The sequence below is a fragment of the Nerophis ophidion genome, linkage group LG02 (assembly GCF_033978795.1).
Source record: "Nerophis ophidion isolate RoL-2023_Sa linkage group LG02, RoL_Noph_v1.0, whole genome shotgun sequence".
Lineage (NCBI taxonomy): Eukaryota > Metazoa > Chordata > Actinopteri > Syngnathiformes > Syngnathidae > Nerophis > Nerophis ophidion.
In genome coordinates this window covers 52,572,429-52,589,400 of record NC_084612.1, presented here as the reverse complement: position 1 = coordinate 52,589,400, position 16,972 = coordinate 52,572,429, and the positions used below count along the sequence as shown (strand labels likewise).

The 16,972-nt window shown below is 41.3% G+C and overlaps 1 protein-coding gene across 5 annotated transcripts in view; it reads left to right on the top strand.

Moving 5' to 3' along the window:
- Positions 1–7,825: 7,825 nt before the first annotated feature.
- LOC133542286 (eukaryotic translation initiation factor 4 gamma 3-like) overlaps positions 7,826–16,972 on the top strand; it is a 163,324-nt gene continuing 154,177 nt past the window's right edge. For all 5 annotated transcript variants that reach the window (XM_061886308.1, XM_061886294.1, XM_061886301.1 and 2 more), the window contains exon 1: positions 7,826–8,464. In XM_061886308.1, coding sequence (XP_061742292.1) covers positions 8,298–8,464 — 167 coding nt within the window. In that variant the 5' untranslated portion in view covers positions 7,826–8,297. The remainder of the gene's footprint in view (positions 8,465–16,972) is intronic.

Sequence of the window (16,972 nt, the reverse complement as noted above, 5' to 3'; positions counted from 1 at the left end):
ATGAGTCCACGGTCTGTACCTCAACTCTCTCGATCACAATAGGTTGTGACCTTGGACTCGACCTCCCAAAGTCAATGACCAGCTCCTTGGTCTTTGACGGATTGAGCTGCAAGACGTTCGTGTGGCACCAGACAACAAAGTCCCTCACCAGGTTCCGAAACTCCTCCTCTCTGCCGTCCCTGATGCAGCCAACGATGGCTGTGTCATCCGCGTACTTCTGGATGTGACACAGCTCTGAGTTGTAGCAGAAGTCAGCAGTGTACAGGGTGAAGAGAAGAGGGGCCAGCACCGTTCCCTGCGGTGCTCCGGTGCTGCTGATCACAGTGTCAGACGTGATGTCCTCCAGTCTGATGTACTGTGGCCTGTCGGTGAGGTAGTTCGAAATCCAGGCAACCAGGCAGGGGTCCACTTGCATTTTGTAGAGCTTGTCCTGAAGGAGGCGGGGCTGGATGGTATTAAAGGCACTCGAGAAGTCCAGGAACAGGATCCTCACAGTGCCATTTCCCTTATCCAGGTGTGAGTGGGCTCGATGCAGCAGGTAAAGGATAGCATCCTCCACACCAACGCCTTCCTGGTACGCAAACTGCAGGCTGTCCTGGGCATGTTGCACCTGTGGTCTGAGGAGGCTGAGAAATAGCCGCTCCAATGTCTTCATTAGATGAGAGGTGAGCGCCATTGGTCTGTAGTCGTTCAGCTCACTGGGGCAGTTCTTTTTGGGAACTGGAACGATGCATGACGTCTTCCAGAGGGTGGGCACTCTTCCCAGCTGCAGGCTGAGGTTGAAGATCCTTTGAAGTGGTTCACCCAGTTCTGCAGCACAGTTCTTCAGGAGTCGGGGGCACAGCTTGTCTGGGCCTGCTGCTTTCCTTGGCTGTAGCTTCCTCAGTTGACCTCTGACCTGGTCCGCAGAGATGACTAATGTCTGCGTAGAGGTGGTGGAGGGGGGTGCTGCCATGGCTGGGGGGGAGGTGCGTTGAGGGGAGCAGAAGAGGGGTTGGCTGTGATGGGAAGTGGGGGACGGAGAGGACACGGGCTGGTTAAACCGGTTAAAGAAGTTATTCATCTCATTGGCCCTCTCTATTGTCCCCACAACAGCTCTGGTCTTTGTCTTGTGGCCTGTGATGGTTTTCACACCTTCCCAGACCTCCCTCATGTTGTTCTGCTGCAGCTTCTGCTCCAGCTTCTTCCTGTAGCTGTCCTTAGCCTCCCTCGCGCGTCGTTTCACCTCACGCTGTGCTGCTCTCATTGCCTCCCTGTCTCCACTCCTGAAGGCAGCTTTCTTCTTGTTGAGGACAGCTTTAACTTCTTGTGTTACCCAGGGTTTGTTATTAGGGTAGCACCGAACAGTCTTAGCAGGGCAGATCATGTCCACGCAGAAGTTGAGGTAATCTGTGGGACAGTGAGTCAGCCCATCAATGTCCTCACCCTGTGGAAGCAGCACGTCCCAGTCTGTGGTGTTGTAGCAGTCTCTGAGGGCATCTTCCAATTCAGGGGACCACTTCCTCACATAGCAAGTGTTAACAGGCTGTCTTTGGACCATGGGGGTGTATTTTGGCCGCAAATGAACAAGATTGTGGTCAGACTTCCCTAGTGGGGGTAGGGGTGTGACCTTGTATGCATCCCTGACATTAGAATACAGTAGGTCAATTGTCCTGTTGTTTCTCGTGGGACAATCCACAGCCTGGTAAAAAGCAGCTAATGTTGAGTCCAAAGTCGCATGATTGAAGTCCCCAGAAATTATGAAAAAAGCCTCAGGATGTTTTGTCTGTAGCCTTGATGTGATGGCGTGGATCATCTCGCATGCATTGGCAGCATCTGCCCTCGGGGGAATGTAAACACAGAGGGAGATCACGTGACTGAACTCCCTCGGCAGATAGTATGGCCGAAGGCTAACAGCTAGTAGTCTGGGGCAACACAAGACTTTCTTCACAGAGATGTGAAGAAATATATATGTATATATACATACATATATATATATATGTATGTGTGTGTGTGTACTTATACATACAGTATACACACAACCACATATACACACATTTAATACACACAGTGTATTAAATGCTATATATATTAGGGGTGTGGGAAAAAATCGATTCGTATCGAATCGTTTACGTTGTGCGATTCAGAATCGATTCTCATTTTGAACAAATCGATTTTTTCCATCCATCCATCCATCATCTTCCGCTTATCCGAGGTCGGGTTGCGGGGGCAGCAGCCTAAGCAGGGAAGCCCAGACTTCCCTCTCCTCAGCCACTTCGTCTAGCTCTTCCCGGGGGATCCCGAGGCGTTCCCAGTCAAGCCGGGAGACATAGTCTTCCCAACGTGTCCTGGGTCTTCCCCGTGGCCTCCTGCCGACTGGACGTGCCCTAAACACCTCCCTAGGGAGGCGATTTTTTATTTTATTTTTTTTATTATCATTATTATTTATTTTTTTTAGTCAATCCAACAAACCACTGCACAGCAATACAATAACAATGCAATCCAATTCCAAAACCAGACCTGATCCAGCAACACTCAGAACTGCAATAAACAGAGCAATTGAGAGATGACAAACATGACACAGAACAAACCAAAAGTAATGAAACAAACATCAATATTATCAACAACAGTATCAATATTAATTATAATTTCAGCATAGCAGTGATTAAAAATCCCTCACAGACATTATCATTAGACATTTATAAAAATAATAAAAAAGAACAATAGTGTCACAGTGGCTTACACTTGCATCGCATCTCATAAGTTTGACAACACATTGTGTCCAATGTTTTCACAAAGATAAAATAAGTCATATTTTTGGTTCGTTTAATAGTTAAAACAAATTTACATTATTGCAATCAGTTGATAAAACATTGTCCTTTACAATTCCAAAAGTTTTTATTTTATTTTAAATATACTACTCTGCTAGCATGTCAGCAGACTGGGGTAGATCCTGCTGAAATCCTATGTATTGAATGAATACAGAATCGTTTTGAATCGGAAAAATATCGTTTTTGAATCGAGAATCGAATCGAATCGAATCGAAAAAAATCGATATATTATCGAATCGTGACCCCAAGAATCGATATTGAATCGAATCGTGGGACACCCAAAGATTCACAGCCCTAGTGTGTGTATATGTATATATATATATATATATATATATATATATATATATATATATATATATATATATATATATATATATATATATATATATATATATATATATATATATATATATATACAGTATACTTTGAGACACAAGTGATTTAGGGCTATATAAGTAAACATTGATTGATTGATTGATATATTAGGGCTGTGAATCTTTGGGTGTTTTTGATATTGGTATTTGAGCCTCTTTATCCCACTTCGTCGTGGGCCTGCCCGCTACAGTCCACTCGGCTCGATTCAATATCGATTCTTGGGGGTCACGATTCGATAATATATCGATTTTTTCGATTCGATTCTCGATTCAAAAACGATATTTTTCCGATTTCAATACATAGGATTTCATCAGGATCTACCCCAGTCCGCTGACATGCTAGCAGAGTAGTAGATTTAAAAAAAAAAAAAAAGCTTTTATAATTGTAAAGGACAATGTTTTATCAACTGATTGCAATAATGCAAATTTGTTTTAACTATTAAACGAACCAAAAATATGACATATTTTATCTTTGTGAAAACATTGGACACAGTGTGTTGTCAAGCTTATGAGATGCGATGCAAGTGTAAGCCACTGTGACACTATTGTTTTTTTTTATTATTTTTATAAATGTCTAATGATAATGTCAGTGAGGGATTTTTAATCACTGCTTTGCTGAAATTATAATTAATATTGGTACTGTTGTTGATTATATAAATTTTTGTTTCATTACTTTTGGTTTGTTCTGTGTCGTGTTTGTCTTCTCTCAATTGCTCTGTTTATTGCAGTTCTGAGTGTTGCTGGGTCAGGTTTGGTTTTGGAATTGGATTGCATTGTTATGGTATTGCTGTATAGTGGTTTGTTGAATTGACTAAAAAATTTAAAAAAAATAAAAAGAAAAAGAAAAAGAAAAAGAAAAAAAATATATATATATTCAATTTTTTTTTTCAAAATGAGAACCGATTCTGAATCGCACAACATAAACGATTCGATTCGTATTCGAATCGATTTTTCCACACACACACACACACAGACATATATATATATATATATATATATATATATATATATATATATATATATATATATATATATATATATATATAAATATATACACATTAGTATATGTGTATGTATACACACATATAGATATATATATATATAAATATATACACATTAGTATATGTGTATGTATACACACATATAGATATATATACACACATATTTACACATTTTTAGATATATATGTGTATATAATACACACATATTTACATATATATATATATATATATATATATATATATATATATGTGTGTGTGTGTGTGTGTGTACATATTCATACAGTATACACACAACCACATATACACACATTTAATACACATAGTGTATTAAATGCTATATATATATATATACATATATGTACACACACACATACATATATATATATATACACATTAGTATATGTGTATATATACACACATATGGATATATATACTCACATATTTACACATTTTTAGATATATATGTGTATATATCTGTGTATGTTTTTTTTTTTTTTTTTTCCAAGATGGCGCTGCTGTAGTGGCTGCTGTAGGCAGGAGCTCTGTGCTCTTGTACCATCCTTTTGTGTTTCCTTCTTGTTTTAATGTGTTATTATATTTTTTTGCCTTTTGGTCGGGAACCCTTTGGGACTGTGTGACAAGGGGTGTCCCTTTCGTGACCTCTGTGGTGCTTTTTTTGTGGACTTCTGGATCTGCCTCCCGGGAGCCTTTTGGCCATGGAGACCAGCTGCTGGGTCTCTGCCACACTGGAGTCGGTTTGGAGGGACTGGAGGAGATGCGGATGAGGGGACAGGGCTACGGAGCTGGCACTGAGCGCTGGGACGGAGAGGCTTCGCGGTGTCTTGGCTGGGTGAGCAGGTGTCGGACACCTCAGTCTCCTTGGACGTATCATCGCTCATCCATGCGGACTGGACACTGGGCGAGAGTGGAGTCGGCTGTCTTGGTTGCTTTGTTGGGTCTGCTCCTGTCTCTGGCCATCCTCCCTCCACCCCAGCGGACGATGGCGTGGAACACCGCAGAGGCCACCACAGTGGATATGTTTCTTTTACTTTTTATTCATAGCTGTATGTAGAAGTGTCTGGTTGTATCTGCTGCTTAAATGTCTTTAATGTCCTATGTGTTCTTTGATGTTTGATGTTTCCCTCTTACACACATGTAAGAGGGATGTGTACTATAGCTATGAGTTGTTGTTTTTTTCCCCTTGGCCTCAGTCTGCACCCCCTCTCCAGGGCCCAGGCTAAGACTGATTTTTTTATTTTATTTTAATCTTCTATTTTTTTCTCCCCCCTTGTTTACCTGTATCTCATCTTTTTTTGGACTGGACTCTCGCGACTGTGTTGGATCCATTATGGATTGAACTTTCACAGTATCATGTTAGACCCGCTCGACATCCATTGCTTTCCTCCTCTCCAAGGTTCTCATAGTCATCATTGTCACCGACGTCCCACTGGGTCATTATTGTCACCGATGTCCCACTGGGTGTGAGTTTTCCTTGCCCTTATGTGGGCCTACCGAGGATGTCGTAGTGGTTTGTGCAGCCCTTTGAGACACTAGTGATTTAGGGCTATATAAGTAAACATTGATTGACGGTTGATTGATTTTTGTAAGGGGCGCTGGAAGCCGGCAGACCTGTCAGCGATCCTGTTCTGTCTCCCTTTAATGTTTGTCTGATCTTGAATGGGATTGTGTTGAAAATTGTAATTTTCCTGAAGGAACTCTCCTGACGGAATAAATAAAGTACTATCTAATCTAATAATACACACACATATATATATTCATACACATATATATATACATACATATACAAATGTATATATACACACATATATACATACATATAGATATATTTGCATACATATACACGTGTGTGTATATATATACATACATATACATTTACATACATATATACACATATAGATAGATAGATAGATAGATAGATAGATAGATAGATAGATAGATAGATAGATAGATAGATAGATAGATAGATAGATAGATAGATAGATAGATAGATAGATGGATAGATAGATAGATAGATAGATAGATAGATAGATAGATAGTACTTTATTGATTCCTTCAGGAGAGTTCCTTCAGGAAAATTAAAATTCCAGCAGCAGTGTACAGAGTTGAGATCAATTAAAAAAAAAAAAAAAAGTAAATAATGGGGGTTTAAAAGGAAACAAAATAGAGAAATATTACAAAAAGAATAAAAACAATGGGAATAACAATATAACAGTAAAATAAGAATATAACAAGACAAAGTAGGCAGTAGTGACCATGTTATGAAAACGTATTGCACTGTTAATGTTTTGCATCTCCTGTCATCCTAATACCCCCCGGGGTCCCCCGTCCCAGAGAGGAGTTGTACAGTCTAATGGCGTGTGGGACAAAGGAGTTCTTGAGTCTATTAGTCCTGCACTTGGGATGAAGCAGTCTAGCACTGAACAGGCTCCTCTGGCTACTGATAACGCTATGCAGAGGGTGACTGGCATCATCCAGGATGCTCACTAGTTTGTCCACAGTCCTCTTCTCTGCCACCGTCACCAGTGAGTCCAGTTTCATTCCGATTGTAGAACCGGCCCGCCTGATCAGTTTCTCAAGTCTGGAGCTGTCCTTCTTATATTTACTGCCCCCCCAGCACACTACCATGTAGAACAGAACACTGGCAACCACAGACGGGTAGTACATCCACAGGAGTTATACATATATATATACACATATACATATATATACACATACACATAAACACATATACATATATATGTATATATATATGTGTGTGTATATATCAGCGTTTCTCAAAGTGTGGGGCGGGCCCCACCTGTGGGGAATAGGGACATGACAGGTGGGGCGCGGGGAACGGGTGGGAATTTCACTTTAAAAGTTTTTTTTATTATTATATTCTTGCAGCGGCAATGACCAAGAAAAGCGGAGTTGGAGTATAATTACAACACTTTATGTACATATTTATATACATATTTATATCATATTTACATATTTATATAACATGTAACTACAAGTTCCATTCACAGACAGAGTCCCACTGCTTTTATGAGCGGTCAAACGAGTCAAAAGCCGAATTTTTTTTTTTATTTTATTTGTGGCGGCCGTAATTCTTTCGTGGCGAAAGAATTACATTCATGTCAGGAAACCCTGACTTGAATGTTACTTGATGTTCAATAAATTTGAAAATGTTAAGCTTCGCATTAGCGTTCTGTTGTGGCGATGGGAGCAGGTGGGGCTTGAAAACTCCCCCTTGTCCAAAGTGGGGAATGACAAAAAAAGTTTGAGAACCACTGGTATATATGTATATATATATATATATATATATATATATATATATATATATATATATATATGTGTGTATGTATATATGTGTAGATATATATATATTTATGTATATATATGTGTATATATATGTATATATATATATGTGTATATATATATATATATATATATATATATACACATATATATATGTGTATATATATATATATATATATATATATATATATATATATATATATATATATATATATATATATATATATATATATATATAGAGTGCAGAAGTGCAGTGTAGAAACGAACACAAGCCATTGCTCGGTTGATTAGCCGAGCGAATCCGTAATTGGTCGAGAATTGCCGAATCATCTGTCCTACCCGGACTGCTGGAAGCTGCGCCATGTTGGCCAAGTCTCTGATGAATGCGAGGAGAAAAATGACAGAAAAGACCCTTGACAAGAAGAGGAGGTAGATTTTCGGGGGACGTTGACGGCCGTGGCAGTAATTTTTTTTTTTTTTGGGGGGGGGGTTCTCTTTTTGGGGGAAAAGGAGCGAGCCGGGCCGGGATCCGCAGAGAGGCTCCGGACGGGCGAGGGAGGCTGAAAACCTCCCACCGTCCCCATGAACAGCATCGCCGATCCCAGCAGCGACTTTCCATGAAGAAAGGGAAGATTTGTGTTGATATTTGAGCCTCTTTATCCCACTTCGTCGTGGGCCTGCCCGCTACAGTCCACTCGGCTCGCTCCAATGTGTGCAAGCTAGGCGACGCTTGCTTCTCTATTTATTTATCATTATTGCTTTTTTGACGTGTTGATGGTTTTTTTTTTACGATGAGTTTGCCATCCAAAGTGGTCCCAAAACCTGCCGCTGTCGCTGCCAGCGGTCATGCAAGCGGTCCTGCCAGCGGCCCCTCTACGGCGAACCAACTGCGGGCAACACTGACCTCCGTGTCTCTGCCGCCGGCAGCCCCCCAGCCCGTCGCTGCACCACCGACCCAGTATCCTTTTGCTGCACGGTAACAAGGACCACTTCACGAACATGACCTCTTTCTATACCATCCGACACGATTCTTTCAGTGTGAGAGGGCGACGGGCAGGGCAGGGGAGGGGGCGCATATAGCTAGCTTGCTAGATATGCTAGCCGGTTTATAAATATATGTTTGTTTTGAGGAGTTTTCCCCGCAAAAACGCCACGTTTGTAGCCGCCTAGACGTACGCGTGGGATGCGCATGGAAGTGTGTCAAAGCGGCTGACATTGTTAATTAAAGCGGGCTTTCGTCATCCCTGACACCGGCTTTGTTCGCTGTGGAAGACTGCTAGCTAGCAAGGTGCATTAGCCGCGTAAATAAGCGCCTTGCACGCACCTAACTAACTTACATTTTGGCCCAAATAAGGCCTAGCCTTTGGGGGATCGCAACTCCCCTCCCATTGAATGCCACCCGCACCTTGACGGGCCTGTTAGCTCTCTGGTCGATAATCCCTTAAAACCCGGCAACAGCGAGCAACGAGACGAACACGTTATAACACGTCATTCAGTCTGACATGGCAATTACATCCTTGTTTTTTTTTTATCAATTATATTTCCTTTCAGCTTAATCGTTTCTTTGGTATAGCCCACTGTCATTACCGTGGCTTGTCAACCATTGACATGGTTGTGCTGTGCCAAGTGTTGTTAGCACTTGCCGGCCTGTTTACCTGAGAAGGCGACAGACACTTATGTCATCTCCACTTACAATTAGGGTCGTGCCAGTAGTTAGTTTCCACCTGTGTAACCTTCCTGCTTCACTCCCTTCTCGCTCTGTTAGGCATGAGAGTCTAGCGTGCTAGCTTGAGCTGCAGCTACCGAATATTTTATTAATCGAGTATTCTATCTAATAGCCCAATCCATTAATCAAATAAATCATATTTTTCTTAATTAAGGTTTAATTATTCATTTTAAGATGTGTCCTTAATTATTGTGTTTGTCTTTTATTTCCTAAATGCCTTTTTTCTTTACTGAAGGCTGACCCGCACAGCTGAAATGTAAAACAGGTGAGCCCTATGTGCGGTTTGGTGTGACCGCATAAACTAAGTTCTTGTCTCTTTTGCGTTTCTGATTATTATTACCATATACGGTGCCGTTTAAATGGTGGTTTCTCCACGCAAATCCGCTGAGCTGTTTTCAACCTGCCAAAAATACATAAACAATATAAAAAGCCAAACCACTTAATAACAACAGTTTTAAATTTTAAGACGACAATACGACCCAAATAGGGACAAGCAGTAGAAAATGGATGCAATACAGTTCATTGCATTCATTGCATGCAAAATAGCAATTTGATTGATCTAAACTATTATTAGTAAATTGTACAGTACATATTCCGTATAATTAACCACTAAATGGTATCACCCGAATAAGTTTTTCAACTTGTTTAAGTCGAGGTCCCCGTTAATCAATTCATGGTATCTATCAGGGCTGGGCGATAAGGCCTTTTTTTAATATCTCTATTTTTAGGCCATATCGCGATACACGATATATATTTCGATATTTTGCCTTAGCCTTAAATGAACACTTGATACATATGATCACTAGGGGTGTAACGGTACGTGTATTTGTATTGAACCGTTTCGGTACGGGGGTTTCGATTCGGCACGTGGGCGTATCAAACGAGTTTGTAAGCAAAAGTCTTCACAAGCTGCTCTGCTTTCTGCCTCTGTCTCAGCAGCAAGCATTGTACCACCCACACAACCATCTGATTGGTTACATAGAAAGCCAATCAGCAATGCGTATTCAGAGCGATGTAACAGCCAATCAGCAGTGCGTATTCAGAGCGCATGGAGTCAATGCTTCAGCGTCGCGCAGATATTTGTTTAGCATGTGATCAGCGCACAGCGTACTCTCCCGAAATTATAAAAAACACCTCCCAGTCACAACTATCATAAACATTACTATGAGCCGGTTGACCTTCTAGAAACTTAAACTGCAGCTCAGCTCACTCGCAGTTCTGGCTTGAGGTGAAGGCTAATTAGCTTTTAGCGTAACGTTAGCTCATTTTGCTGTGTGTGTGTGTGTGTGTGCACGTGTGTGCGTGCGTGTGTGTGTGTGTGTGTGTGTGTGCGCGCGTGTGTGTGTGTTAGGGCAGCAAAGCCCTGTCTGTCTGTTATTTCATTGAACTCCATGGTGTTCAGGGATGAATAGTCTGTACTATTTTTTCAGCTATAGTTACATGAATCATTAGTAATGTAGCAGCCTAGTTTTGAATGGCAGGGTCTCTGCTATCACATGTTCATAAAAATGTATAATTTACATAATAAAAGTAAACTACAGGCTTCCCAAATGCTGTAATAAATTAAGCATGATGAGTTGACTTGAAACTGTTTAATGTTGCACTTTATATATGTATAAGAAAGGTTTTTTAATTTTATTTAAACAAAGCATCATCTTGAGGCAGTTTAATGTGGATTAACGTGGGCAGAATTATTTTAGTGTTCCCAATGTTAAAAGGATAAAGCCATTGTTTACAAATTTGGTAAATAAATAACCAAAATATTTATATTTTGTTGTTTCCTTACTGTACCCAAAAATGAACCGAACCGTAACCTCTAAACATAGGTACGTACCGACCCGAAATTTTTGTGTACCGTTACACCCCTAATAATCACAGCAGTATGATGACTATGTGTCTACATTAAAGTATTCTTGTTTATACTGCATTAATATGTATTCATTTTAAACTTTCATGCAGAGAAGGAAATCACAACCAAGTCAATTGACCAAAAGTGTATTTATTAAACAGCTATTAAGCAGTGGCACAAACATTCATGTCATTTCCAAAACAGAAAGTGCAAGATTTTCAGAGACATTTTAAGTGTCAAATAAAAAATGAGCTGTATAATAGGAAATCAAATAGTATTCGTCCTTCGCTATGTGGTAGGTTACTACGGACGTTATTAAATTCTGTTGTTGACTATTTTTTTCATACGTGTTGATTTGGAAATGTTTGCCTCGGCATTTTGATGGTGTGAGCGTGTGGCACCGAACGGAGATGTTGACATGCGACGTTTCAAACACTATTCATTCTGTAGCGCAGTGGTTCTCAACATTTTTCCGGTGATGTACCCCCGGTGAACAGTTTTTTAATTCAAGTACCCCATAATCAAAGCAAAGCATTTTTGGTTGAAAAACAGAGATAAATAAGTAAAATACAGCACTATGTCATCAGTTTCTGATATATTAAATTGTATAACAGTGCAAAACATTGCTCATTTGTAGGTGATCTTTCTTGAACTATTTGGAAAAAAGTTATAAAAAAAAATAAAAACTTGTTGAAAAATACACAAGCGATTCAATTATAAATAAAGATTTCTACACATAGAAGCAATCATCAACTTAAAGCGCCCTCTTTGGAGATTGTAATAGAGATCCATCTGGATTCATGAACTTAATTCTAAACATTTCTTCACAAAAAAAGAAATCTTCAACATCAATATTTATGGAACATGTCCACAAAAAATCTAGATGTCAACACTGAATTTTGCATTTTTGCATGCTAAAGTTTATGAACTTACATTCATATTTTGTTAAAGTATTATTCAATAAATATATTTATAAAGGATTTTTGAATTGTTTGCTATTTTTAGAATATTTAAAAAAAAAATCTCACGTACCCCTTGGCATACCTTCAAGTACCCCCAGGGGTACGCGTACCCCCATTTGAGAACCACTGCTCTAGCGGGTGACTTTTCAAATGATGCTACATATTAGCAGTGATGCTACTTTTTATAGCAACACTTCAGCACCACACTTGACAAATTACGGTTGTCTGTTGGACATATTCCCACTTGAAGACAAACCACCGCCAGACGATGGACTCCCTGCTGTTTTTTTTGGGAATTAATTCTTCCTTCATTCGCACCTTCTTTCTCTCGTATTACCACTCGCACGGTTCAGCTAGCATCACAGCTAACGTTACCCTTGCCGCTACCTCTCTGCTCCCCGAGGGCGTATATGTATTTGACGTATGACGTGATAGTATGTGACGTATGTAAGAAGGTGCACTTGTCTGTGAGAAGGACACACAGGAAAGAGCGAGGAGAACCTGTAATGTAATGCCCGCAGCTAAAAGCAACTGCGTGAGAACGTATACTCGAATATCACGATATAGTAATTTTCTGTATCGCACAGAAACAAACCCGCGATATATCGTGTATATCGATATATCACCCAACCCTAGTATCAATCAATGTTCATTTAACCATCATAACATGTTTGAAATGAAAACACATAAAATGAGTTCAAAATTAATGTTCCCTGAGAAAGTTGAAATTAAACTATATTCTTAGTATCAAAAATAAAACAAACAGTTTTCATCATATCAAACATAAAAAGTGGATTAGATAGTGCCTTTAATACTGCATTTGAAATGTGCAACTTCTTATCCGGGACCAATATGGCTAACAGGAAGTTCACACACAAGTGCTACCACTGTGTACAAGGACTTGGAACTCTTATGTGCTACAGAGATTATAGTGGGTGCAAGTGCAAGCTATCAAAGTAGCATGACTTGAATAACTTTGCACGACTACATTTGCGTGGTTACTAATGAAATGCTAATTGAACACTACAGCTGGGATAACATTGTTGGTTTTCAACACCTTTTGGCACCATTTGGTGACTTGGCGGGAGTGCGAGAACACATCCTGGTTATCATAATGAATAACATTTATTTTACTAACACAACTTTTGCGTTTACATTTGATAATAGATGACTTACCTCGCCTCCGGACGTCCCTCGAATTGAATGCTTTCTCAACAAGTGCTGCAGCATCAAACTTGTGCTATTGTGGTATGCCAGCTCCACTTTGCAATGTTTGCATACTACTGCATTTTCTTTCCATTTTAGTGTAAAGTGTTCCTACACCTTAGACAACTTTTGGCGCTTCTTAATTCCCTGGTTTTGCTATGGCTCTTGTCCACTGCTTTCTGCGCCCTCTGCCATTGCCAGTTATGTCGGTGAAAAAGTTTTGTAAACTCAAGCGTATTTAAAAGAGCGGTGTTGTGCAGTGCAGGAGGCGTATGATTTGTGACGTAAACACGCCGTGCAACACCTAAACAGTCTGAGCAAAACGTGAGCTTTGACTACTGTTTACTAAACGAGGCAAAATGCCGTAAAAAAAACCCAAAACACTTAGCGACGCTTCAAGGCAGCAACAATTCCTGCAATATATTATATAATCAAATTACTCGAGTTACTCGAGGAATCGTTTCAGCTCTAATGTTAGCTACAGAGCCAAAGGTGAGGTTGACCAACGTACGCATGGCTTAGCCACAAGCAGACCTCCATTAGTCATGAATATAATTACAATGTGGTTCATCAGGAAATTACTCCCAACGCTTCACTTTTTTCTTATATCACAGCCTTATTTAAAAATGGAATACATTCATTGTCCTTAAATTTCAACACACAATACCCCATAATGATACTGTCCATCGATCCATCTTCTTCCGCTTATCCGAGGTCGGGTCGCGGGGGCAGCAGCCTAAGCAGGGTAGCCCAGACTTCCCTCCCCTCAGCCACTTCGTCTAGCTCTTCCCGGGGGATCCCGAGGCGTTCCCAGGCCAGCCGGGAGACATAGTCTTCCCTACGTGTCCTAGGTCTTCTCCGTAGCCTCCTACCGGTTGGATGTGCCCTAAACACCTCCCCTAAGGAGGCGTTCGGGTGGCATCCTGGCCAGATGCCCGAGCCACCTCATCTGGCTCCTCTCGATGTGGAGGAGTAGCGGCTTTACTTTGAGCTCCTCTCGGATAGCAGAGCTTCTCACCCTATCTCTAAGGGAGAGCCCCGCCACCCAGCGGAGGAAACTCATTTCGGCCGCTTGTACCCGTGATCTTATCCTTTCGGTCATGACCCAAAGCTCATGACCATAGGTGAGGATGGGAACGTAGATCGACCGGTAAATTGAGAGCTTTTACTTCTGGCTCAGCTCCTTCTTCACCACAACGGATCAGTACAATGTCCGCATTACTGACGACGCCGCACCGATCCGCCTGTCGATCTCACAATCCACTCTTCCCCCACTCATGAACAAGACTTCAAGGTACTTGAACTCCCCCATTTGGGGCAGGGTCTCCTCCCCAACCCGGAGATGGCACTCCACCCTTTTCCGGGCGAGAACCATGGACCATGGAGGTGCTGATTCTCATTCCGGTCGCTTCACACTCGGCTGCAAACCAATCCAGTGAGAGCTGAAGATCCCAGCCAGATGAAGCCATCAGGACCACATAATCTGCAAAAAGCAGAGACCTAATCCCGCTGCCACCAAACCGGAACCCCTCAACGCCTTGACTGCTCCTAGAAATTCTGTCCATAAAAGTTATGAACAGAATCGGTGACAAAGGGCAGCCTTGGTGGAGTCCAACCCTCACTGAAAACGTGTCCAACTTACTGGCAGCAATGCGGACCAAGCTCTGACACTGATCATACAGGGAGCGGACCGCCACAATAAGACAGTCCGGTACCCCATACTCTCTGAGCACTCCCCACAGGACTTCCCGAGGGACACGGTCGAATGCCTTCTCCAAGTCCACAAAGCACATGTAGACTGGTTGGTCAAACTCCCATGCAACCTCAAGAACCCTGCCGAGAGTATAGAGCTGCTCCACAGTTTCACGACCAGGACGAAAACCACACTGTTCCTCCTGAATCCGAGGTTCGACTATCCGGCGTAGCCTCCTCTACAGTACACCTGAATAAACCTTACCGGGAAGGCTGAGGAGTTTGATCCCATGATAGTTGGAACACACCCTCCGGTCCCCCTTCTTAATGTGACAGTTTTTTTTTTTTTTAGATTTTTGAAAATGTAATAAAAACAAAAACCTAGGAAATCACATGTACAGTCGTGGTCAAAAGTGTACATACACTCGTAAAAAACAATGTCATGGCTGTCTTGAGTTTCCAATCATTTCTACAACTCTTTTTTTTTTGTCATAGAGTGATTGGAGCACATACTTGTTGGTCACAAAAATAACACATGGACCAAGATAATACCTTCTAGAGGAAAGTTCTGTGGTCAGATGAAACAAAAATTTAGCTGTTTAGCCACAATACCCATCAATATGTTTGGAGGAGCAAAGGTGAAGCCTTTAATTCCAGGAACACCACCCTACCATCAAGCATGGTGTGGTAATATTATGCACCATTGGAACTGGTGCTTTACAGAGAGCAAATGAAACAATAAAAAAGGAGGATTACCTTCAAATTCCTCAAAACAAGCTAAAATCATCAGCCCGGAGGCTGGGTCTTGGGCGCAGTTGGGTGTTCCAACAGGACAATGATCCAAAACACACATCAAAAGTGGTAAAGGAATGGCTAAATCAGGCTAGAATGAAGGTTTTAGAATGGCCTTCCCCAAGTCCTGACTTAAACATGTGGACAATGCTGAATAAACAAGTCCATGACAGAAAACTAACACATTTAGCTGAACTGCACCAATTTTGTGGTCAACAATTCAAGCAGAAGCTTGTGGATGGCTACCAAAAGCGCCTTATTGCAGTGAAACTTGCCAAGGGAGATGTAAGCAAATACTAACATTGCTCTATGTATACTTTTGACCCAGCAGATTTACTCACATTTTCAGTATACCCATAATAAATTCATAAAAGGAGAAAACTTCATGAATGTTTTTTGTGACCAGCGAGTATGTGCTCCAATCACTCTATCACAATACAATAAGAGTTGTAGAAATGATTGGAAACTCAAAACAGCCATGGCATGATGTTATTTACAAGTGTATGTACACCTTTGACCATTATTGTACATAAGCGTTAACAGCCTTTGCAATGATGCTCAAAAGTGAGTTCAGCTGCATCCTGTTTCAACTGATTATCCTTGAGATGTTCCCACAGCTTCATTGGAGTCCACCTGTGGTAAATTCAGTTGGTTAGACATGATCTGGAAAGGCACACACCTGTCTTTATAGAAGGTCTCACACCTGACAGTGCAAGGCAGAGCACAACCCAAGAAGGAAGTCCAAGGACTTGACAGACAGTATGGTCTCCAGGCACAAATCTGGGGAAGGGTCCAGAAAAATATCTGCTGCCTTGAAGGGCCCAACGAGCACAATGGCCTTCATCATCCGTGAACGGAAGAAGTTTAAAACCACCAGGACTCTTGCTAGAGCTGGCCAGCCATCTAAACTGAGAAATCGGGGGAGAAGGACCTTAGTCAGGCAGGTGACCACGACCCCAATGATCACTCTGTCAGAGAGAGGAGAAACTTTCTGATAGACAGCCATTCCTTAGTAAAAAGTACATGGCAGCCTGCCTAGAGTTTGCCAAAATGCACCTGAAAAACTCACAGACCATGAGAAACTAAATTCTCTGGTCTGATGAGACAAAGATTGAAGTCTTTGGCGTGAATGCCAGGCGTCATGTTTGGAGGAAACCAAACACACCAGGTCATTACCATCCTTATAGAGAGGTGGCAGCATCATGCTGTGGGGATGGTTTTCAGCGGCAGGAACTGGGA